Here is a 24487-nt window from a genome sequence, read left to right on the forward strand (position 1 = left end):
CCCAGCTGCCACCTCCAGGTGGCTTTGAGACCCCTCCTGGGCTGGGCCCTCCCTTTCCATTATTCCCAGGAAATCTTTTCCCATCCCAGCTCCCGCTCTCTGTTCCAGGCCGTGTTGAAGGCCGAGGGTTTGGTGCGGGCGGAGCCGCGGGAGCTCAGTGGGACCCGGCGCCGCCGCCGGCTGCTGGTGGTGGTCAGGAACGAGGACATCTCCTCCCACATCCACAGCGTGAGCCCTACACCCTCCTCTCCTTCCTCCTTTCCATCCCATCCCATCCCATCCCATCCCATCCCATTCCATCCCATCCCATCTCATCCCATCTCATCCCATCCCAAAAAAAATGGGAGCAATCCAGCTCAAAGAATTCCCTTGGGAATGACGATTCCGGGGAACGTTTCACCCCCACGACGTCTCCGGGGTTTGGGTTCAGGAAGGTCGGGGCATGCAGAGCGTGGGCCAGGCTCCCTGGATTTGGGGGATTTTTGGGATTTTTTTGGGATTTGGGGGATTCAGGAGCTGTTCCAATGCTCCGGGCCCGGGCAGGTGCCGTGCCGGGCTCCCTGGATTTTTGGGATTTTTGGGGATTTTTTGGGATTTTTGGGATTTGGGAGCTGTTCCCAACACTGCGGGCAGGTGCCGTGCTGGGCTCCCCAGATTTGGGGGATTTTTGGGATTTGGAGGATTTTTGGGATTCAGGAGCTATTCCCCAACGCTCCAGGCCGGGGCAGGTGCCGTGTGTGGGCTGTGTGTTGGGCTGGGCTCCCCAGATTTTTGGGATTTTTGGGATTCGGGGGATTTTTGGGATTCAGGAGCTATTCCCAATGCTGCGGGCAGGTGCCATGTGTGGGGTGTGTGTTGGGCTGGGCTCCCCGGATTTGGGGGAATTTTGGGATTTGGGGGATTTTGGGGATTTTGGGGATTTGGGGGAATTTTGGGATTCAGGAGCTATTCCCAACGCTGTGGGCAGGTGCCGTGCCTGCTGGAGCTGAAGCGCTGTCCCCGCGTGGTTTTCGCCGGCGTGGACGATCCCGAGGATGTGGCGGCCGACACATTCCAGGAGCTTTTCCAGGCCGGAGGATTCGTGGTGTCGGACGAGGAGCTGCTGGAAAGGGTGACCCTGGGTGAGCCTCGCTGGCACATTCCCAAACCCTGGCTCTGTTTCCAGTGGGGAATTCTTGTCCTCTTGACGTTCAGATCCCAGATTTTGGGTGCCCAGCTCAGGGATCCCGGAACATCCCGGGATGTTCGTTCAGCCTGGAGACTCACGGAATGGTTTATGTTGGAAAAGGCCTTAAGGATCGTCCAATTCCTTGGACATTCCAGGGATCCAGGGGCAGCCACAGCTCCTCTGGGAATCCCAGGAATTCCCTCCCAGTGGAAAAAGGAGAACTTTGGCTCCTCAGTGGGAAGGGACAGGGAGAAGGGAGCCGGCTCTTCTGGGAGAGGCCCAGGGGGGGACAGGGACGAGCTGCACTCGGGAATCAGGGAAAAAATCCGGGATCCCGGTTCCCCATCCCGTGCAGTTGGAGTCTCCATCCTTGGAGAGACTCGGAGCTCCCCTGGACAAAGGCCTGGGGGTGCTCAGGTGGCTCCGCTGGGAGCAGGGAGCCCCCAGGGCCCCCTTCCCGTTATCCCTGCCCTGTGTCCCCATATCCCACTTTTCCTGCTCCTGTGTCCCCTTCCTGTGTCCCTTTCCCACTTTTCCCTGCCCCTGTGTCCTTTTCCCATTTCTCCCTGCTCCTCTGTCCCTTTCCCACATTTCCCTTCTCCTGTGTCTCTTTCCTGTGTCCCTGTATCCCACTTTTCCTGCCCCCATATCCCACTTTTCCTACTCCCATATCCCACTTTTCCTGCCCCCGTATCCTGTTTTTCCTGCCCCCGTATCCTGTTTTTCCTGCCCCCGTATCCCACTTTTCCTGCCCCCATATCCCACTTTTCCTACTCCCGTATCCCACTTTTCCTGCCCCCGTATCCTGTTTTTCCTGCCCCCGTATCCCACTTTTCCTGCCCCCGTATCCTGTTTTTCCTGCTCCTGTATCCCGTTTTTCCTGCCCCCGTATCCCACTTTTCCTGCCCCCGTATCCCGTTTTTCCTGCCCCCGTATCCTGTTTTTCCTGCTCCTGTATCCCACTTTTCCTGCTCCGGTGTTCCAGGCCAGCTGCAGCAGGTGGTGAAGGTGCTGGAGCAGCTCAACAGGAGCGGGAGCTGGAAGTGGCTCCTGCACCACGGGGAGAGCAGGAAGCTCCGAGGAGACCTCAGGTAACGGCTCCGCCCGGGATCGCGGGATTTTCGGGATGGAGCAGCGGGATTCAGGACCCGGAGAGCGTCAGGTGGCCTGGAATGTTGTCCTGGATAAGCTCCTGGATGAGGCTCCTGGGGAGGCAGAGATTTCCCTGGAGGAGCTGCACATTCCCAAAATTCCGGCGGCAAATTCCCAGAGCTCATCCCGGCTCCTGACACCCCTGGGAGCCTGGGGAGCCTTCCTGGGGCTCTTCCTCCCATCGCATCTGGGATTTGGGAATTTGGGAAGCCCCGAGCTGGAATTCCCACCCCAGTTCCCAGCAGGAATGGCTGCTCCAGCCTGGGATAAAGATACTTGGAAAGGAAAAGCTGGGAAAAGGAAGGGATTCATTCCCCGTTTCCCATCACAGGAAAGCCAAAATCCATCAGCACCGCCTCTCCCAACGTCCCCTCCTCCTCCTCCTCCTCTTCCTCCTCCTCCTCCTGCTCCTCCCGGTTTCCCATCCCGGGCACCACTCCGGACTCTGGAATATCCCTCGGGATCGAGGCGCTGCCTGTCCCGCCCTCAGCTTTTCCAAACGCTGCCAAAGCAGCAGCCAAACATCCCTGAGCTACCCAAAAAATCCCAAATCCCAAAACCCACAGATCCCAAAATCCCACAGATCCTGGCACCAAATCCCACAGATCCCAGCACCAATCCCAAAACCCTACAGATCCAAAAACCTCACAGATCCCAAAATCCCACAGATCCCAGCACCAGTCACAAACCTCCACAGATCTTGGCGCCAATCCCAAAACCCCACAGATCCCAAAACCCCACAGATCCCAGCACCAATCCCAAACTCCCACAAACCCCAGCACCAATCCCAAACCCCCACAGATCCCAAACCCCCACAGATCCTAGCACTAATCCCAAACTCCCACAGATCCCAGCACCAATCCCAAACCCCACAGATCCCAAACCCCCACAGATCCTAGCACCAATCCCAAACTCCCACAAACCCCAGCACCAATCCCAAACCCCCACAGCTCCCAGCACCAATCCCAAACCCCCACAGATCCCAAACCCCCACAGATCCCAGAACCCCACATCTCCCATCAACAATCCCAAACCCAGCCCCGAGATGAAAATGAACCACCAAGGACCCCTCAGGCACAACGAGACGAGGGGGAATTTTTCCCTTTTGCTCCTCACAAATCCCCTCCAGGCCGGGAAAATCCCCCGGAGCGGCCGATCCCACAATTCCCGCTCCTTCCGGAGCCGGAGGCCGGTCCCGATCCCTCCCGTGCCGGTGTCTCCGCAGGGCCGACGCCGACGGCCGCAGGAAGCAGCTGCTGCTGCGTTGGTGCCGCGGCGCGGAGCTGCTGGAGCCGCTGCCTTTCCACGGCTGCGACGCGGCGCCGGCTCCGGAATCCCGGCGCGTCCAGTGCCTGCTGGAGCTGCAGGTGCGGCACATCCGCGCCAGGTTCGCCGTCTATCTCACAGGTAAAGGCGATTCCCGAGATTTCCCGGTCTGGAAATGCCCGGGAAATTGGACGAGGGATAAAACGATCCTGGTTTTCCGGCCGTTCCCGTGGGAATTGCGGTGCGTGAGCGAGGGGTTTTTGGAGGTTGCCGAATTCCAGCGGTTTTTGGAGCCTTGTGGGTGCAGAGCAGGCGTGGTGGGATTTAGGGATAATTCCCACGGGGTTGGGAACGGCCTTGTTTGTTTGGATTAACGGAGCTGCTGCTCCTCCTCCCCTCGCAGAAAATCCCGGCGGCAGCAGCAGGGAAATCCTGGAAAGCAAAGGAATTCTGGTGGCTGACGTCAACACCTTCCTGGGGACGGTGCAGAAAGTGGCTGCTCCCTTCAGAAGGAGCTACTGGTAAGGGGGAAAAACTTGGGATTGATCCCGAAGAGTTGGGAGCAGCTCTGGGAGCTGGGATCCCACACAGAGCAGGGGATTACGGGATCTGCCGGCGCTCGGGGCCGGCTCCTGCAGCCGGAGCCAGGAGAGCCGCGCTCGGCGCTGCTGGAAAACGGGAAAAACTCCAGGCCTGGCCCGGGGGAGGCTCTGGGGAAACTCCTGGGAGGTTCCAGGGGAGGCTCTGGGAGAGCCCTGGAGAGGCCCCAGGGGAGGCTCTGGAGAGGTTCCAGGGGAGGCCCTGGGGAGGTTCCAGGCAGGGAGGTCCTGGGGGAGCCCTGGAGAGGCTCTGGAGAGGCCCCAAGGGAGGTTCCAGGGGAGGCTCTGGGGAGGCCCCAGGGGAAGCTCTGGGGAGGTTCCAGGGGAGCCTTGGAAAGGTCCCAGGAGAGGCCCCAGGGGAGGTTCTGGAGAGGCCCCAGGGGAGGTTCCAGGGGAGGCTCTCGGGGAGCTCTGGAGACGCCCCAGGGGAGGTTCCAGGGGAGGCCCCAGGGGAGGTTCCAGGGGAGGCCCTGGAGAGGCCCCAGGGGAGGCCCCAGGGGAGGCTGCACCGCCCGCAGGGATCCGGGCGCTGACTGGCACCGCGTCTGTTCCAGGTGACGGAGCAGTGCCACGGACACGGCTCCTCCCCAGGCCCTGGGGCACCAGTTTGGGCATCCCAGTCCTGTGGGGACATCCACAGCCATCCCAGTGGATCCCAGACACCCATCCCGGTGGATCCCAGACATCCATCCAGGGGATTCTCACACCCATCCCGGTGGATCCCAACCACCGGTGGATCCCCACACCCATCCAGGGGATTCTCACACCCATCCCGGTGGATCCCAACCACCGGTGGATCCCCACACCCATCCCAGTGGATCCCCATCCCGGTGGATCCCAACCACAGGTGGATCCCCACACCCATCCCAGTGGATCCCCATCCCGGTGGATCCCAACCACCGGTGGATCCCCACACCCATCCCAGTGGATCCCCATCCCGGTGGATCCCAACCACCGGTGGATCCCCACACCCATCCCAGTGGATCCCCATCCCGGTGGATCCCCACACCCATCCCAGTGGATCCCCATCCCGGTGGATCCCAACCACCGGTGGATCCCCACACCCATCCCAGTGGATCCCCATCCCGGTGGATCCCGGCTGCTGCTGGGGGATCTGTTCTGGCTCTGTACATAAATGTTATTTAAAGGCGGGGAGCACAAACCCTCTGGGATCCGTTCCCCGCCATCCGCTCTCCATGGAAAAGGTTCTGACGGTACCCGGAAATCACCGCAGACCTTTCAGGCCTTCGGTGCCGTTGAGATTCACCTCAAGTCGATTTTCCCAAAGTTTCCTGATGGTTGGGAAGGAGAAGAAACCTGTTCTCCACGCGGCTGCTGCCGTTCAGGCCCACGCTACGCTCCGGCTCCCCCGGTTCCAGTTCCTGCCCGCGGAATCCTTGGAAGGAGCGGGAAGCCGGGATGGAACGGGAGTTGTTCCTTATGGGGAAACGCCGCGTCCGAGCCCCAGTCCCAAGCCGGCTCCGCGGGCCAGGGGCCTCCTTGGAGTTTGTTCCAAAATCCCAGAGTGTGAGGCCGTTCTGTACAGGATGACTTTGTAAAGAGTTTGATTAATAAAACCTCCAAAAAAAAAATGGGATTTTCCCCCAGCTCTGCTTTGTGGAGAGGGGATCCCGCTCGGCATCCGGCCTTTCCCGACAGGGACAGGGAGGGGTGGGGGTTTTCCAGCTGGGATGGAGGTTGGGAATTGGCAAGGAGCGAGCAAATGATGGATGCCATTGTCCCATGGATGCCATCGTCCCATGGATGCCATCATTCCATGGATACCATCATTCCATGGATGCCAATGTTCCATGGATGCCAATGTCCCATGGATGCCATCATTCCATGGATACCATCATTCCATGGATGCCATCATGCCATGGATGCCAATGTTCCATGGATGCCATCATTCCATGGATACCATCATTCCATGGATGCCATCATTCCATGGATGCCACCATCCCATGGATGCCATCGTCCCATGGATGCCATCATTCCATGGATACCATCATTCCATGGATGCCATCATCTCATGGATGCCAATGTCCCATGGATGCCATCATTCCATGGATGCCATCATTCCATGGATACCATCATTCCATGGATGCCACCATCCCATGGATGCCAATGTCCCATGGATGCCATCATTCCATGGATACCATCATTCCATGGATGCCAATGTCCCTTGGATGCCAATGTCCCATGGATGCCATCATTCCATGGATACCATCATTCCATGGATGCCACCATCCCATGGATGCCATCATTCCATGGGTACCATCATTCCATGGATGCCATCATGCCATGGATGCCATCGTCCCATGGATGCTATCGTTGTCCCATGGATGCCACCATCCCATGGATGCCATTGTGCCATGGATGCCATCGTCCCATGAATGCCATCATCCCGTGGATGCCATCGTGCTTCCCCATGGGAAGGGCGGGAGAAGCGGAGGAAGAACCGGGATGAGCGGCAGGAGGGGATAATGAATAATAAATCCCATTTGAGGGTTTCTTTTCCACCTGCGCTGGGTCTGGCCTGGCTCATGGGGGCTGCACAGGGGGAGCTTCCCCAGCTGAGCCAGGGGAAGTGCTCCTGGAAGTGAAACCTTGGGAATTGTTCCTGGAAGTGAAACCTCGGGAATTGTTCCTGGAAGTGAAACCTCGGGAATTGTTCCTGGAAGTGAAACCTTGGAAAGTGCTCCTGGAAGTGAAACCTTGGGAATTGTTCCTGGAAGTGAGACCTCGGGAATTGTTCCTGGAAGTGGCACCTCGGGAGAAGGAAGTGCCGGAAGCCACGGCCGGGGGAAGCCAAGGGAAGCGCCGGCTCAGCCGCGGCACCGCGACGGGACCGAAGCCGAGTTCCCGCTGGAACTCTGAGAGCTGCTCCAGGGTTTTCCCTCGGCATTCCCGGCACCCGGCCTCGCTGCCAGCTGGGGGAGTGGGAAGGATCACTCTGGGATCAGGAAGGATCACTCCGGGATCGGGGAAGGATTTCTGTGGGATAGGGAAGGATCACTCTGGGATGGGGAAGGATCGCTCCAGGATCAGGAATGATCGCTCTGGGATCGGGAATGATTGCTCCGGGATCGGGAAGGATCACCCTGCGATCAGGAAGGATCACTCCGGGTTGGAGCACCGCTGCAGGAATTGCTCTGTGCTGCTGCTGCCGATTCCCGCCGGGGCCGCAGGAACCGGGATTGTGCCGGAGCCATAGGAACCAGGATTGTGCCGGAGCACAGCCGGGGCCGCAGGAACCGGGATTGTGCCGGAGCACAGCCGGAGCCGCAGGAACCGGGATTGTGCTGGAGCCGCAGGAACTGGGATTGTGCCGGAGCACAGCCAGAGCCGCAGGAACCGGGATTGTGCCGGAGCACAGCTGGGGCCGCAGGAACCGGGATTGTGCCGGAGCACAGCCGGAGCCACAGGAACCGGGATTGTGCCGGAGCACAGCCGGGGCCGCAGGAACCGGGATTGTGCTGGAGCCGCAGGAACCGGGATTGTGCCGGAGCTGCAGGAACCGGGATTGTGCCGGAGCACAGCCGGGGCCGCAGGGACCGGGATTGGGGCGGGGCCGCAGGAACCGGGATTGGGCCGGAGCACAGCCGGGGCCGCAGGGACCGGGATTGTGCTGGAGCCGCAGGAGCCGGGATTGTGCCGGAGCTGCAGGAACCGGGATTGTGCCGGAGCACAGCCGGGGCCGCAGGAACCGGGATTGTGCCAGAGCACAGCCGGAGCCGCAGGAACCGGGATTGTGCCAGAGCCGCAGGAACCGGGATTGTGCCGGAGCACAGCCGGAGCCGCTGGGCCTGGAAACCATTTCCAGCTCCAGGAAACGCTCCCGTGTCACCCTGGCAGGCAGAGATCCCACGGGATCCGAGCCCGGAGCCGCTGCTCCGGCAGTGCAGTGAATCAGACCGAGGCCAGGACTGGTTTCCAGAATTTGGCTTTACTTGGCAGTACAGAAATCATTTGGAGCCTCCAGGAGAAGCACGGGCTCCGTCATGCCGATACCGCAGCGCCGTTTGGTCCATCCCAGAAGCCACCAGGGGACACAAAATACTTCCACATCTTGCCTGCTCTGTAATTTGTTCTCTCAATTTTATTAAGATTAAAACACAAAGGAGCCTCAGGCACAGCTGTGTCCCAACCGATGGAAACGGGTTTAGAAGCTTAAGTGGAGGTTAAGTTCTGTGCCCAGAACGAAGCCAACATTTGCTGCTACAATAGGTGTGGGCTTTGTCCATGATACAACTTTGCCACAGAGTTAAAGATTGATGGGAGAGACTTTTTAGGGATGCTGTCCACAATAATGGAGTGCTCAGTTTCTATTTTCCTTGATATCAGGTTTGAGTGACATCAGCGTCACATCTACGAGCTCACCAGAAGCACAGGATCGTGAAGGATGTTTTACAAATGATTAAAAAGACAAGGGAAGACACAGCTGTCAATGAGTTATTTCAAACCTGCACCCACGTCTACGTCTGCAAAAATAACCAGGATGATAATAATAATAATAAATTCATTTCTGCCTTTCGCTTAACGAGGTTAGTCAGGAAATCAGTCAGGAATTTGCCAGATTCTGGACAGCAGCCCTACTAGAATGAAATAATTAACACATGATATCCAAAAAGGGAACATTACCAGTGCAGTACTCTTCAATCTCTCAGAGATGGGATTACAAAAGCAGGCCTTACAATATTGAATTTCGTACAGTGTTCATTAAGTTCCTTATATATTCATATTAGCCGATTTAAACTTCTCCTAATTAGAGCCTCTCATTACTGCTGCTCCTCCTCCCCGTAGATGTCGTTTTTCTTGCGTTTCATCTCCTCGAAGTCGAACTCTGATCCCATCATCCTCTTATAAATATCTTTGATGTCGTCGCACGTCGTCTCGAAGTGGGTGGTGGCGTCGTAGGTGCGCGAGATGAAGATCTGCAAGGGGAAGGGGAGGTTGGAGCGGCGAGGGCAGCGCGGCGGCTCCCGGCTCCGGCGGCGCCGGCGCTCACTCACCTGGCTCTCGGTGCCCAGGTCGGTGGGTGCGAACAGGTCGCTGATGCTCACGAACCTGCGGGAGGGACACAAAGCTCTGAGAGCGGCCGAGGGCGGCGCGCGAGGCGCGGGGATGGAGCGGCTCCGGGCGGCCCCAGAGGGGACGGGGCTGGCTGGGGACTCACTTCTGCTCGATGGGCTCCAGGAGGTCCAGGGCTGGCTTGATCTCCTTCTCGGGCTCGGCGGTCTCCACGGTGGTGCTGGCGATGGCAATGTACTTGCCCTGCGCCGCCACGTTGTGCGCCGAGGAGATCATGCACACGTAGATGTCTGCGGGGACGGGGCACAGCTGCAGCCACCGACCGCCCAAAACCTTCTCCAACCTCATCCCAAAACATCCTCAGCCCTGTCCCAAAACCTTCAACCTCATCCCAAAACATCCTCAGCCCTGTCCCAAAACCTTCTCCAGCCCCATCCCAAAACATCCTCAGCCCTGTCCCAAAACCTTCTCCAGCCCCATCCCAAAACATCCTCAGCCCTGTCCCAAAACCTTCTCCAGCCCCATCCCAAAACATCCTCAGCCCTGTCCCAAAACCTTCAACCTCATCCCAAAACATCCTCAGCCCTGTCCCAAAACCTTCTCCAGCCCCATCCCAAAACATCCTCAGCCCTGTCCCAAAACCTCCAGCCTTATCCCAAAACATCCTCAGCTGTGTCCCAAAACCTTCAACCTCATCCCAAAACATTCACCAGCCCCATCCCAAAACTGCCTCAGCTGTGTCACAAAACCTTCTCCAACTCCATCCCAAAACATCCTCAGCTGTGTCCCAAAACCTTCTCCAACCTCATCCCCAAACATTCACCAGCCCCATCCCAAAACTGCCTCAGCTGTGTCACAAAACCTTCTCCAACCTCATCCCAAAACATCCTCAGCCCTGTCCCAAAACCTCCAACTTCATCCCAAAACCTCATCTTCATCCCAAAACCTCCTCAGCCCCATCCCAAAACATCCTCAGCCCCATCCCAAAACCTTCACCAACCCCATCCCAAAACCACCTCAGCCTCATTCTGAAACCTCCTCAGCTTCATCCCGAACCCTTCACCAGCCCCATCCCAAAACCACCTCAGCCTCATCCCGAAACCTCCTCAGCCCCATCCTACAACATCCTTAGCCTCATCCCAAAACCTTCACCAACTTCATCCCAAAACCTCCTCAGCCCCATCCCAAAACCTTCACCAACTTCATCCCAAAACCGCCTCAGCCGCATCCCAAAACTCCGCCTGTGCCTCTTCCCACTTCCCTGACACTTGGCACGCCTGGATTGTCCCAAGAACCTGGAATGAACCTTGCCCTGTGTGCTCCCATCTGCTCCAGCAGGGGCTGGATTTTGGGACATCCCCAAAATTCCGTTTCCCCGATGGCTCCTGAAATCCCGGGGGATTCCCAGGGCTGTCCCAGGCTCTGGCAGCCCCTCCCCCACCTCTCCCAGTCTGGGGCACTTCCTGCCCAGGTTCCTCAGGAGCTTTTCCGAGCACAGCTCCTCCCACCTCCCCTGACTGCTCTGACCCGAAACCCAGCCTGGCTGGGGCTGAAATCTCCTGGAGCAGACCATGAAATGTCCATTTCCCTGGCTGGAGCCTCAAATCTCCTGGAGGAGACCAGGAGGTGTCCACTTCTATGTCTGGAGCCTAAAAATCTATGGACAAGGCCATGAAGTGTCCATTTCCATGTCTGGGCCCTAAAAGTTTCTGGAGCAGGCCAGGAGGTGCCCATTTCCCTGTCTGGGACCTAGAAATTTATGGACAAGGTCATGAGGTGTCGATTACTCTGGCTGGGACCTCAATTCTCCTGGAGCAGGCCAGGAGGTGCCCATTTCTATATCTGGGACCTTTACGTTTCTGGAGCAGGCCAGGAGGTGTCCATTCTATGTCTGGAGCCCCAGATCTCCTGGAGCAGACCATGAAATGTCCATTTCCCTGTGTGGAGCCCCAGATCTCCTGGAGCAGACCAGGAGGTTCCCGTTTCCCTGTCTGGAGCTCCAGATCTCCTGGAGGTTCCCGTTTCCCTCTCTGATCTCCACCTCACCAGGAGAGAGGCCGGGAACAGGGCCCTGGCCAGCCCCGGTGGCGAGAGCCGCTGCGCACACACCTGATTTCCGGTTGACCTGGTTCTGTGGAATGATGATCTGGCACGAGTTGGCATCATTTGTGTTCTTGATGGGGTGGCTCAGGATGCAGATGACCCGGATCACCTGGCCCACCTTGGTCACGCGGTCCGACACGTAGCTGGGGTCGCAGATGAGCTGTTTGCAGCGAGCCACCTGTGAGAGGGAAGGTGGAAAAATCCAATTTTTTTCCAGGAAGAATTTCATATTTGATTTCATCTGCAGGTTGCACAATTTGGTTTCTAGCGTGGATTGTCACTCTGCTCCTGATCAGGAGATGTTATCCCACCAGCAAGTCCCGAGTTCCCGCTCTGAGCTCCCGAGCATCTGGCAGCGTTTCCGGTTTATCCGCTGCAGGAGGAGCTGCAGGAAGGCCACGGGACAGCAGAGCAGCTAAAAGTGCTAAAATCTGCAGGCTAGACACAAGAGGTCTTATCACTGGAGACCATGGAGACCTCATCCCAACCCCTGGAGCAGGGGTGACATTGGGACATGGTGTCCTCAGCGAGCTGCCACAGGGACAGCAGCCCCAGCAAATCAGCACTTTTGGCTTCAAAAATGGGTTTTTTTGGTGAATTTGTGGTGATCAAAGCCAAGAGATTTGAGGTGTGAGGGGCAGATGTGGGGTGGGGAGCAGGGAAGGGTCCGTACCTCCCCCTCGGATTTGACGCCGACCACTTTGCCGTTCTCAATGACGATCTCCTCGATGGGTTTGTTGAGCATGTAGGTGCCTCCATAGATTGCACTAAGCCTGAAACAGGAAAATCCTCTTCAGCATTTCAGGAGAATCCCTTCAGCTCCTCCAGGGATGGATTTTACTGGCCCTTCCAACCCCCAGGCTCTGCTCCGCTTGGGTAAACCCCACCTCAGACTGAAACCTCCTCAAAAGGGAAATAAAGGCTGGGTTTAGGAAATTAGGAAGAAGATTTTTACAGGAAGAGTGATAAAATAGTGGAATTTTCTGTCTGGGGAGGTGGTGGAGTCACCACCCCTGGATGTGGCACTGGGTGCCGTGGTTTGGTTGAGGGGTTGGGGCTGGGTTGGACTCGATGATTTTGGGATTCTGAAAATCCTCTGCTTAAACACAAAAGATAAATCAATCAATCAATCAATCATTCAATCAATCAATCAATCTTCTGCCAACAGCAGCTCAGAGCAAACCCAGAGGTGAAGGAGCCCATGGAGAAAGGATCTCAGGTGGAGGAGCCACCTCTTCATGGAGTGAAAGAACCATGAAGGACCAGAGCATTGTGTGCAGCATCGCTCTGGGAGCTCGGGGACATCCCACACCCGCCCAAATACACCCACCCAACTACACCCAGCTAACTACACCCACCCAATTCCACCCATCCAACTACACCCACCCAATTCCACCCATCCAACTACACCCACCCAATACTCACCCAACTCCACACATCCAACTCCACCGACCCATCTCCACCCATCCATCTCCACCCACCCAACACTCATCCACCTGCCCAACTCCACACCCCACTGGAGAAAACCCGGAGCCAAAGCCAAGCGCTCACCTCGCAAATCCCTGGGGCAGCTCTCCAAGGCCATAGAGGGGGTACAGGTAGGGGCTTTTCCCGTACCGAGCCAGGGACTCACTGTACAGCTTGATCCTGTTGATTGTTTCTTGGCAGGGTTGGTCTAGATAGCTGGGAAGGACAGGTGCACCATTTGGGATGTTTCCCAAACTGGCACTTCCAGCAGAACACTCTGGAAAGCAAAGCCCTGACTTCCCATGACGTTTCCTTCCCCACCCTCCCGCTGCTCCTGGCGGTGCTTCCCTGGAATTTCCCTTTTTAGGAGCATTCCCTGGTATATTTTTTATCCAGGAACCCTCAAAGTTTAAAATAACCAATCCATCCCATCATAATCCCCAAATCCTGGGATTTGGGGGAGCGACTGACCCCCCACTTACTCATCAGTCCTGTAGAGAGCGAGGGCGTGGCCTGTGAAGTCAATGACATCTTGGCCCAGGTCAAACTTCTTGTACACGTCCCTCATGGTGGTTTTCTTGGGATCCACGCCCTCGAAGGTCCGCGGGTCGTTCTCGTCAAAGTTGGCCACGTACACCAGGAACTTCCTGAACCGGCGCTTCTCGAACAAACCCATTAAACCTAAAACCGAGGTTTGGTGAGAACTCAGCAGAACCAGGGTTTGGTGAGAGCTCAGCAGAACCAGGGTTTGGTGAGAGCTCAGCAGAACCAGGGTTTGGTGAGAGCTCAGCAGAACCAGGGTTTGGTGAGAACTCAGCAGAACCAGGGTTTGGTGAGAATTAAACAGAACCAGGGTTTGGTGAGAATCCAACAGAACCAGGGTTTGGTGAGAATCCAAGAGAACCAGGGTTTGGTGAGAATCCAACAGAACCAGGGTTTGGTGAGAATCCCATAGAACCAGGGTTTGGTGAGAACTCAGCAGAACCAAGGTTTGGTGAGAATCAAACAGAACCAGGGTTTGGTGAGAATTAAACAGAACCAGGGTTTGGTGAGAATCCCATAGAACCAGGGTTTGGTGAGAACTCAGCAGAACCAGGGTTTGGTGAGAATCAAACAGAACCAGGGTTTGGTGAGAATTAAACAGAACCAGGGTTTGGTGAGAATTAAACAGAACCAGGGTTTGGTGAGAATTAAACAGAACCAGGGTTTGGTGAGAACCCAGAACCAGGGTTTGGTGAGAACTCAGCAGATCCTCAGTGACTTTGGTGGCTTCTCCATGATCAGCAGTGAGAAAGAACCACCGAGTGTTCAAACAAGGGATGATCTGGGTTGGAAAGGACCCTAAAGGTCCTTAGTTCCACCCCCAAGGACAGGGACACCTCCCACTGTCCCAGGCTGCTCCAAGCCCTGTCCAACCTGGCCTTGGACACTTCCAGGGATCCAGGGGCAGCCACAGCTTCTCTGGGAATTCCATTCCAACTCCTCCCCACCTTCCCAGCCAGGAATTCCTTCCCAAGACCCCATCTAACCCTGTCCTCCTTCAGCCTAAGGCCATTCCCTGTGTCCTGTCCCTCAAACCCCAAGCACGAGGCTGGACAAGGCACCATTTCTGCACTTGAGCTCTCCACAAATTGCAGAAGCAAGGCTGGACCTGCTGAAACGTGAGGGCAGAGGCAGCACCTCCACTCCTGCCAGGATGGGTGTCCACACAGGAGATGTGGCCAAACCGAAGGAATTTTCAGGAATATTCCTGATTCTGCCAGGAATGGAGGAAAAGCTTTTTCCATGAGGAAAGCTCAGACCTACAGATCTGAGGCTTTCACTGCAAGGAGTCGCTTCATCCGATTTTTCAGAGCTGCTGCTGAACGCATCCCACGTCTGGAGCTCATGGAATGCCCTCTGGACCCTAATGGATTTCACCACGCTGTTATTAGTTTTATTTGAGGAGTGAAATTTAAATAGGCAATAATTAAGGTTTGAGGTGCCACACGTCGGGATTAGTCATTGCAATTTGCCTGCAATGTTTTTCACGCGGACAATTCCGACGAGGACGCCACATCAAATATTTATGGCAGAGCCAGGAGCATGAGCCCCAGATGGAACCTCTCGAGGAAGGAAAACACTGCCAGGATCTCACCAGAATCTCACTGAACAGGCAGCTTGGAAGCCCCAAGAGCTCAGCAAACCCAAGGCTCACGCTGCAAGGGGTGTGTGAAGTCAAAGAGGAGCAGGAGAACCCTGAAGATGCTCTTTAATACACGAGGAGCATCAAGAATATCCCAAGGGATGGGTTTGCCTCTGTTTAGGGGATTCAGAGGGGACAGATGAGGTGCAGCTACTCACTGGAGGCCAAAGCTTCTGCCTCAGTGGAAGGAACTTTGTAGATCTTTCCTCCCTTGTAGACGAAGCTGCCCTCGATCACCTTGAAGTCCAAGTAACGAGTAACTTCTGTGTAAAGCAGCATCTTCACCAACTGACCTGCAAGGGCGTTTGGCACGGTCAAACACGGACATGGCAGCTCCTCAGTCAGCTCCTCCACCACAACAAACCCTTCCCCAAGCTCCATTCCCACAGCAGGCTGAAGACAAGCTGGGACTAAAGCACCCAAGCCTCGCCTGGGATCTCTCCGTTCTTCCACTGCAGCAGCCCTGAGGCAGACACTGCACAATCCACCCATCCCCTGGTGCTCCAGGATGAGATTCCAGCAGCCAGGGGTTGGTTTTAGGGAGCTGGCCCTGCACTGGAAACCCCTTCACGGCTTTGCTTTAGAACAGGCTGGTACTGGAGCACACGGATTCAAGGATGAGGATTCCAAGGAATGACAGTTCCATCCCAGCACCCAGCACCAGCCCAAGGAATATTTGGGAGCTCAGGATCACTCACCATTAGCCATAAGGAATTTTGGAATGAGGTCCACGTTCCAGTCTCTTCCCCGCCCCATAGATTCTGGTGGAGTTCCTGGGAGATTAAACCTTTTGTAGAGCTTTGGAGAGAGAATACAGAACTTATTATAGCCCAGGAAATGTGTCTGGGTGTCATTTCTCCCACATATGGACACACTTTCCGCCCCCACAGCTCCAGGCTGAACACAAGCTCTTCAGAGCCAGCTGCTGGCTGCAGTTTCAGCTCCAGTTTGAGTTTGGAACACACAAACACATCCAGTGAATCGTTACAGGAAGAACCAGGCTGTGTAATTCTGTTCTTCCAGGCTTTCTCCATCCAAGGATTTGGGAATTTATGAACCTAATGAACTGTTGAACATGACATTTCTTAGTCCAATTTACAATTTAGCTGAAGAGTTTTAACATCCAGCTGTAACAGCTCTGGAATGCTCCAGAATTTGCTCAGATTCCAGCTGGGAATTCCAGGAAACAAGCACAACCCACCAACTCCAAACACCCCACACTGGTGTTTTCCCCACTGTTACCCGGTGAGGAGGCGCTATAAAACTTCCTTACTCAAAGGAAACCCCTGGAGTCATTAATTTGAATTAATTCCCAAGGCTGAGTGGGAATAAATCCCAGGAAGGACACGAGGATGGGTCTCTCTCCACACTTACATCTTCCAGGGGTGTAATGGATGCGCTTTCCCCTCCATAGTAAGAGTTCCGATCCATGTGAAGGACTTTCTTTCCGTTCACTGACATAATCCCGGAGAGGATGCATTCCTGCAGGAAGGAAAGGATGCAAGGGACAGGTCAGCTGCACTGGAGCCTCCTGCTTCCCGTTTTTCCCTATGGAAAAACATGTTCAGACAGCTCCACTGCAGATACCTGCAGACAAGCACAGCTGTTGCCTCATTCCAGAACTCAGGCACTTCTTGGAGGAAAATTAACCTTTTAATAAATTTATTGTCTGCTCTGGGCAAGCCGGGAAAGGGGTTAGAGCTAGACAGCCATCATCCAGCAGAGCTTCCCAGAGGAATTTTTTGGGAATTCCATACATTTGAGCCAAAGGAAAAGCTGTCTTCTAAGGCAGCAGCTCTCAGTTTTAAGGATGTCCACAGAGAGGCAGCAGGAGCATGAAATCTTACCTGGATTTCAGTCTCCTCAGAACCTCAATTATTAATATTTGCCACACTGGGACACTCAGGGTAATCAACAGCTTCTCTCAGAGAGCAGCATAAAGAATGAACGAAGGCACTCGGGCTGAGCCTCACCACGGAGCACACGCAGGCTGCAGAACCAGCTCAGGCCTTGCACAACAAAATCCCCATTAAAACACGACTTTGCACCATTCCCCAGCCAAAGAGCTCAACAAAAACTCTGTGTGCTTAGGACAGCTTATCTTGGAGGTTTTAGCGATCCTGCTCTGCCTCAGCTCTCTCCAGCAGAAGAATTTGGCTGCAGCTGAGCTCTTTTTGCTGTCTCCCATCTCACTGCTAGGTCCTGGCCACATCTCGCTTGTTGGAGGGGGCTTGGAGCAGCCTGGTGCAGAGGAAGGTGTCCCAAGGGTGGCAGGATGGTTTGTAAGGTCCTCTCCACCCAAATCATTTTGTTCAGTTTGTAAATCCCCATCCAGCTGCTGAGAGATCCGAGTCTCCAGGAGATCCTTCCTGTTTATTCCTCAAGCACCTCAGTCAGGATCCTCCTCCCGTGCCGCTTCCCCCTCCCATGGAGCGCAGGAGGTTCATTTCCAACTTCAGACTGACCAGGGCAGGTGTCAGGCAGGAAAACCACCAACACCAGGAGGTTCCCTCTGTGGATTGTTTGTGTAAATCCTGACTCCAGTCAATCCTCGGTGTAAAGGAAGCTGTAAAATCAACTTCCCCAGCAGCTCTCAGGGGTTGTTTTGTTCTGAAGGTCAGACATCTGGAGGAATCGCTGGCTGAGGATTTGCTGTGCTGCTGCTTCCAGGTGGGAATGGGAAAACCTTCTCAGGTCTGTCACCAAAATCCAGCCAAGGACCTGAGGAGCAAAGCTGGAGCTGCCTCATGCACAGCAAAGACGCTCTGAATCCAATCCCTGAAGTCATGGAAGATTTCCAGCACGGTGCCCACAAGGCTTCTTGATCACCACGTGGACTGGGAGTAATGAGCCACAGTGCTTCCCACAAAAGCTCTCCATGATCCATCAGCTGCTCCTTCCAAGGATCCTACAAGGTCCCTCTGTTTTTCCCCACAGGCTGGAGCAAGCAGAGACCCCATGTGAAGTCACTACTCAAGGCCTACAACGCTGAGTAACCGCAGGAGTAAAAGTGGCGAGAGCGTTAATGATTAACCCCAGCCGAGGCAGGGCTGTCACACCAAGGGCATCATCACCAAGCAGTTCAATTCACTAAGCTCTGTGGTTGGACTCCCTGTGATTTATCCCCCCTGGAACATCTCCCAAAATGTTCGAGAGCTCTGCCAGATGGTGGCACAGGACTGCAAGTGTCCATGCTGGAGCTGAGCTACAAGGAAGCCAAGCAGGATCTAAAGGAAGGATGAAGCTCCAAAGCTACATCCACTGGTCAGGATGTCAGCTGATTTCAACCACCCACTTCAGCTCAAAGCATTCCTTGCTCTGTCTTCCCAAAAAAAGGAGACTGTGCATCCCTTCTTCAGGTCACCTGTCCAAATTACCAGCATCCCTCGGAGCCAATCTGGGCACCAGCGGATTCAAGAGGCCTCGAGTTCCTCTTCACTCTTCTTTCACACCGTGGGGACTGAGGAGGAGCCACCACACTGCTGTTCAACCCCAGAGCTCACTGAACACGAAATCCTGCACAGCCCTTTCAGGCCACTTCCCTCTGCAGCCACAAAAAGCACAAGGGCTGCACAATGGATTTATCCTCCCAGCTCAGCAATTCCTTTGGATGCCGTGCTGGCTGCAGGACCAGGCCCCGCTTGATGCGTGATGCTGTCGTTCGGGTCAGGGAGCGAGGAAAACAAACGGCCTGTGCTGATAAGGGGAAGGCTGGGAAGAGTTTAGAGCACAAATAAAAAAGGGGAAGCGTCAAGAGTTCAAATCTGAGCATTTTTTGCTGCTTTGTAAATGTTGTCAGCACCAAACAGGAACAGGGAGGAGGCAGCAGGGAGAGCTCTGGGTATCCAGATCCAGCAGAATCCTCACGGAAATTGTGCCTGAGCCAGGTCAGGTTACGAGGAGCTCCCAGCTCTTTGTGCTGCTGAAGGAAGGACGGAGCGAGCCTGAGCGCTGGCAATGTTGTCCGAAGCAAATGGAACCAGGGAGAAACCTGCACTGCCAACGTGGAGACGGCACAGTGTGGATCCATGGAGATAAAAACAAGGAGGAACTTGGAGGTGTTGGAGTTTCCGTGCTTGTTTAAGACCATCAGCTCTTCCCTGGAGCGCAGGAGCTGGTGGTGAGCAGCCCTCGTGCACGCAGAGGCCTTGGGGAATGGAGGGAAACAAGGAGCTTTCCGTGGACTTTCTCCAAGTAGGGCGGCAGTTCAGGAAGGCTCAGACAGCGCGATGGAAACTCCAGCCAGCGGAGGGAGGATTGGGCACCGAGCACTGAGCAAAATCCCTTCGGCTTCGCGAACGGGCTCTGGCATCACCCGGCTCTTTCTTGGAAAGGCAGGGCCGTGCTGTGGCCAGAGAGTCACACCAGGGCTGGGTCTCCAGGCTGGAATTCTGGAGATCCTTGGTCCAGCCCAGGCAGGGTCACCTGGAGCAGGTGACACAGGAAATTCCGCCCAATCCAAAGCTCTGCTCACCCTAAAGACTGCACTGAACAATCTCCTCTGCTGGCAGGGCTTGATGCAGTGACAGTGACGCTCCTCACAGCCACTCTGAGAGAGGCTCTTTAGGCAATGAGGCTGCTGTGAATGAACACATCCCAAAGCACAGTTTGGCTCCTGCGCTCCGACTGAAAGTGAATCCGGATCTTTGGGATGGATCTGAGCAGCTTTAACTGAGTGGGGAGGCAGCTGGAAGATAAGGAGCTTAGTTGAGCCTGCAAAGAGTGAAACCTCAGCAGGAACAGAGCGTTCACCTACTGGGGCAGGACTGGAGGGTTTCATTCTCCCCAAAATTAATGGAAATAACTCGGTAGAAGCACAGAGGGCACAACATCCCGCTCTGAGATAACCCAGTGAGGAAGTACCGAGCCACTCCCACACCACAGAGGTGGAAATTACAATGACCTGGGAAATTACAGTGACCTGAAAAGAGAGGTGTGAAAGTACAGCCACGAGGAGCTCTCCAGTCTGTGACCACTGCAGCAGATTAAAAACGAGTTTGTGCAGTAGGTCTGCAGGAAGATGATCCCTAATCTGCTACACACAGAAAGCCTAAGACAAGGACCTTAAAGCTATTAAAGCTCCAGCAACCTGGAGAATCCATTCCCACCAGGAATGAGGCGGCTGGAAGATCCAGCAGGGCCTGGCACTTCACACTGATCCATGCAGGAGGAGCCATGGAGTTCATTGCAGCTGCTGGAAGTCTGAGGGGTTGTATCAGCAGTAATTCAGGATTATTCTTCCCTGCAAGGCTAAGACACATCTCTATGAGCTGGCACTGACACGGGGTCTCTGATTAGTGCACAAAAGGGAAAAGCTGAAATAGTTTGAGTGCCAGTAATCCCAGTCCTAAAGCTGCCTTTAGTCCTTCATTACTGCTTGAGGAAGAGATTAACACCTGAAATATTCATGTTGCACTTCCAGATCCATCCCAGTGGAATTTCCACGTGCACTCGCTGGCCCCACGGACCCAACCAGAGTGACCGCTACAATGGATGGATTTGTGCCGTTCTACAAAGGCTCCAACGACTCATTCTTCCTCTTTAAACCAACAACTCCCTTGGAAAGGAGTTCCAAGTTGTTTCAACAACTCTCCATTTGGGAAAAAGAAAATAAACCTCCAGATCAGCAGCAGAGACACAACCTCAGAGCTGCAGCGGGGGCCTGATGGGGCTCCAGCAGCAGAATCCAGGAGCAGCTTGAAGGAAAGGGTTGTAAACATCACCAGAACTTCCAGGACAGCTCCTTTGGAAAAGGAAAGGAACAACTGGATGTGTTTCCAGTTCCTTTTCCTCAGGAAGCCTGTGCCTGGTATCAAAGCTGGAAGAGCAACCTTCAAGCTTCATTCCTTCAGCCCAGCCTGATCCAGCTCTGCTCCAACACCATCCACCAGCCAATACCAGGAATTCTGGCTGCACCAGGACCTCTGGGTTCTGTTCTTTTTCATATGAGCTGCTCAAGATGAGGTTCACCCTAATTGGTATTTCAGAGGGAAAGCCAGGGCACCAGAAGCAAAATACGTGCTCCTGGATATTCCCAGGCTCTGGAGTTTGGTCAGCACACCTTAAAGTGCGGCCCTAATTTATTCCTTTTAACTCAACTGCTGCTCATTAGCAGGAGCTTGTCTTAAAAGTGATTTCACAAGAGGCCTTTTGTCAAATTTACACTGGTATTTGTCAGTTTGAGATTAAGCCCTGCCGTTCACCAACTTGATACCCCGATCACACTAAAGCATGAATTAACATTTTAATGGAGCTCAGATCTATTGGAGGCCCCTTCACTACAAGCTCATTATATTTCCTCTCCCCAAAAGTCCCTTTCCCTGCTTTGCTGAGCCAGGGCCAGGCTTTAGGAGAGACTCCAGCTTTCCCTATCAAAGGGAAGAAGCTTTTTCCTCCTCAGCCATTCCTCCACCTCAAAGGAAGAGCCTTGAAAGGAATGAAAGCAACTGGAAAAGTTGGGTGTCCCCTACAGCAGATGCTCCCACACTTTGCACATTTCCTTTGTGCCACATTCCAGGTTTGTTCCAAAACCTGAAGGATGATAATCCAGCTCTGCCTTCGGTGGGGTCCTGTGTCAGCAGCCACCATGCCTCTGGTCAATCACAGCACCCAAACCACAGGAGGAAACGTGTGGATTTCAATTTAATCACCAGCCCCAGTGGGGGAAATCCCTCCCTGGCCAACCCCAAAGAGATTCCTTTGTCCAGCCACCTTTCCCCACTAACAGAAGGGAACAAAAGCAGGAAAGGCCGTTGCACAAGGAGGAAAACCTCTCCACCATATTGGATTTTCTTCTCCCCTTCTCCAAACAATGCCTCGCATTTATAACCTGCAATCTGCCCTCCCGTGGCATCTCCCGGCCTCCAGGGATGCAGGAACCGGGAGAAATCCTCCTGCAAACCTCCGGGGCAGCGGCACTGCCGTGGTTTTTTCCCCCAGGGCTGCCTCCGGCGAGGGCTGCATCCTCCACAATAGGACAAAGCCCCAGCACGGCTCATCCCCTCCCTCCGCCGCACCCCCATCAGCTGTCAGCTTTCCTTAGGGATCACCGGGATGCAGCGACATCGCAGCAAAGGGGGTTTTTTTGGAGGGGGGAATAAGGGGAATTTGACAGGCTCGCCAGCCTCCCATCCCCCTCCTGCTGCAGTCAGGGCTGGATGGAGCCGAAGGCTGCAAAGGCGGAGCGGGAATGGGGATGGAGAGGGGGGGGATAACCAGGGCTGCCTCCACCCTGCACAAACCTGCAGCCACGTTAGGTTTGTGGTACGGGGTGGGGGAGAGGCGGGGGAAGAGATGTGTGAAGGAAAAAAAAAAAGAAGGTAATGATTTCAAAAATAAATAAAAGGCAAAAAAATGCCCGTCGGCGTTTTATTGTCCGAGTGTCCCCCACGCCCTCCCTCCGCAAAACAACCGCATTTCCTGGGGCCCCCTGGGAACGGCGGGGATCGGAGGTATATCCAAACACGAGGAGTTGGTGTAAAATATATATATATATATCTATATATAAATCATATAAAAACCTCACCCAGGGGTCCAGTTAGGGACGGGGAGAAAGACCCAGGGTGGGGACGGGATTGGAGCTGGGGGCTGCTGTGAGAATTAATGATGGGGAAATGGCCCAGGGGTCCCTCCGGGGTGGGGGTCACACGCACCAGACCCCCGGGGTAATGTTGAGGGGCGGAGGATCTCAGGCTGGGCTGGAGATGAATGGGAAAGGATCCAGGGTGGCGGTGGGACTGAAGCAGGGGGGGGTGCTGTGAGAATTAATGATGGGGGAAAGCACTCAGGGGTCCCCAAGGGGGACACATACACCAGACCCCCGGTAATACTGGGGATGGGGACGGGGGGAAGCACCCAAACAGAGGCGGGGGGGCTACGAAGGACAGGTGACAGCTGAATAAAACTACCTGAATGGGGCGAGTGGGGTAATAATCAAGTGAGAAACTGGCGAGGGGATAAAGACCCCAGTGCCCGAGGCGGCGGCGGCTGGCGGCGGCTGGGGGCGGGGGGGGGGGCTCAAAGCGGGGCGGGGGGGTATGATCAGGTGATAGACGGGCAAAAGGCCAGCGGCTCCCGGGTGGGTGAGAGATGGGGAAGGGGGTCAGCCGCAGGAGCCGGGGGATGGCGGAGAGGGGGCGGCGGGGCGGGGCAGGGCGGCGGGTGCCCGCTGCAGGCCCGAGGCGCGAGCGGGTGGCGGCTGCTCCTCACCGTGAGGCCGGTGCCCAGCACGATCACGTCGTACTCCTCATTCATGGCGGCGCGCGGTCTCTCGGGGGTCTCTCGGCCGGGGCTGAGGCGAACCGGGCGCTACGCGGGGGCCGCGGGAGCGCGAGAAAATGGAGCCGCCGCCGTGAGGGGACCGCGCCGGGAGGGGCGGGGCCGGGCCACCTGCGCCCCGCCCACGCGCCTGCCAATCAAAGCGTTTTTTGCCACGCCATTGGCTGCTGGGGCTGTCACTCAAGGGGCGGGAGCGCTGCGCGCGCGAGCGGCGCTGCCACCGTGGTGGGGGCGCGGCGCGCATGCGCAGTTCCATGGCCGCCCCTACGGGCTCGGGCTGCGCATGGGGGACCCTAAATTTGGGGAGGGGTCCTAAATTTGGGGGTGCTCCTTAATTTGTGGGGTGCTCCTTAATTTGTGGGGTTTCCTCAGCTTGGTGGGGCTCTTTGATTTACTCGGGGGGGAACTGCAGTTTCGGGAGCCCTCAATTTGGAGGGGGGGGTTAATTTGGAGGGTCCTTTCTTTTGGGGGTGTCCTTTATTTGGGGTGGTCCCAGTTTAGGGGGGCACTTTAATTGGGGGTGGTCCTCAGTTTTTATGGATTTTCAATTTGGGGGATTTCCTCCACTTGGAGGGGACCCTCAGTTTATGGGGGAAAGTTTTGTATCCGGGGACAGAGCTCGGTTTGGGGGGTTCCTCTGTTTAGGGTATTCATCAGTTTGGGGGGGGTTCAATTTTGGGGGGATTTTCCTCAATTTGGGGAGGGGGGTTCCTCAGTCTGGGGGGGGTTTTCCTCAATTTTGGGGGGTTTTTCCTCAATTTAGGGCAGGATCCTCTATTTGGGGATGTTCTTCATTTTGGGGGTCCTATTTGAGTGATGCAATTTAAGGGGATTCTCTTTTTTTGGGGGGGAAATCCCAAATTTTAAGGATCCTTAATTTTAAGAGCATCCTCAATTTGGGGATGTTCCTTAATATCGGGGAGCTCCTCGATTTTTGGGGTTCTCTGGGGAGCATCCTTAATTTAGGGAGGTCCTTAAATTAATTAGGGGGGCTTTAATTGGATCCCCCCATCCCATCCAGTGCTTTTCCATCCCATCCCATTCCCAAACCACTTTTGATGGGAAGTTCTAACGATCCCAAAATTAGGCTGCATTCCCACTTTTCCTTCTCCCACAATTTCTCCCCTTTCTACACCAAAAAACTTCCTGGTGGGAAGCGGGAATTTCCGGGCTGAGGGATGGGATAACACCCCATGGATCAGAATCCTCGGGAATGATGGAGAAGCTCCCAAAAAT

General features: G+C 55.2%; 2 protein-coding genes across 3 annotated transcripts in view; one reads left to right on the plus strand and one right to left on the minus strand.

Annotated features, from left to right (window-relative positions):
* TASOR2 (transcription activation suppressor family member 2) overlaps positions 1–5761 on the plus strand; it is a 55328-nt gene extending 49567 nt beyond the window's left edge. The window contains exons 19-24 of one of the 2 annotated variants that reach the window (XM_088054751.1): positions 109–228; positions 968–1121; positions 2154–2259; positions 3546–3727; positions 3990–4107; positions 4740–5761. In XM_088054751.1, coding sequence (XP_087910877.1) covers positions 109–228; positions 968–1121; positions 2154–2259; positions 3546–3727; positions 3990–4107; positions 4740–4743 — 684 coding nt within the window. In that variant the 3' untranslated portion in view covers positions 4744–5761. Of the gene's footprint in view, positions 1–108; positions 229–967; positions 1122–2153; positions 2260–3545; positions 3728–3989; positions 4112–4739 lie in introns of those variants that run through there. The other variant, XM_088054752.1, reaches the window with a different exon arrangement.
* A 2354-nt stretch (positions 5762–8115) lies between these two features.
* GDI2 (GDP dissociation inhibitor 2) lies at positions 8116–23351 on the minus strand. Its single transcript, XM_005530985.3, has 11 exons — positions 23183–23351; positions 16349–16456; positions 15673–15772; positions 15133–15267; positions 13272–13470; positions 12874–13005; positions 11996–12095; positions 11329–11500; positions 9365–9509; positions 9201–9255; positions 8116–9122 (listed from the first exon to the last, which is right to left on the minus strand). The coding sequence occupies exons 1-11, from the start codon at positions 23225–23227 to the stop codon at positions 8967–8969; spliced, it is 1347 nt and encodes a 448-aa protein (XP_005531042.1). The 5' UTR covers positions 23228–23351; the 3' UTR covers positions 8116–8966.
* Positions 23352–24487: the final 1136 nt, after the last annotated feature.

The sequence above is a fragment of the Pseudopodoces humilis genome, chromosome 5 (assembly GCF_049639895.1).
Source record: "Pseudopodoces humilis isolate 2021_Gansu_Grassland_sample_001 chromosome 5, ASM4963989v1, whole genome shotgun sequence".
Lineage (NCBI taxonomy): Eukaryota > Metazoa > Chordata > Aves > Passeriformes > Paridae > Pseudopodoces > Pseudopodoces humilis.

What these genes read in the sequence shown, in the direction of transcription:
- GDI2 (XM_005530985.3), bottom strand. Translation starts at nt 23,227, where the DNA reads ATGAATGAGGAGTACGACGTGATCGTGCTGGGCACCGGCCTCACG. An exon ending in GGCAGAAGCTTTGGCCTCCA is followed by an intron (nt 13,471 to 15,132) that starts GTGAGTAGCTGC and finishes CCTCGGTTTTAG; the next exon opens with GTTTAATGGGTTTGTTCGAG. An exon ending in GCGTCAAATCCGAGGGGGAG is followed by an intron (nt 11,501 to 11,995) that starts GTACGGACCCTT and finishes TCCCTCTCACAG; the next exon opens with GTGGCTCGCTGCAAACAGCT.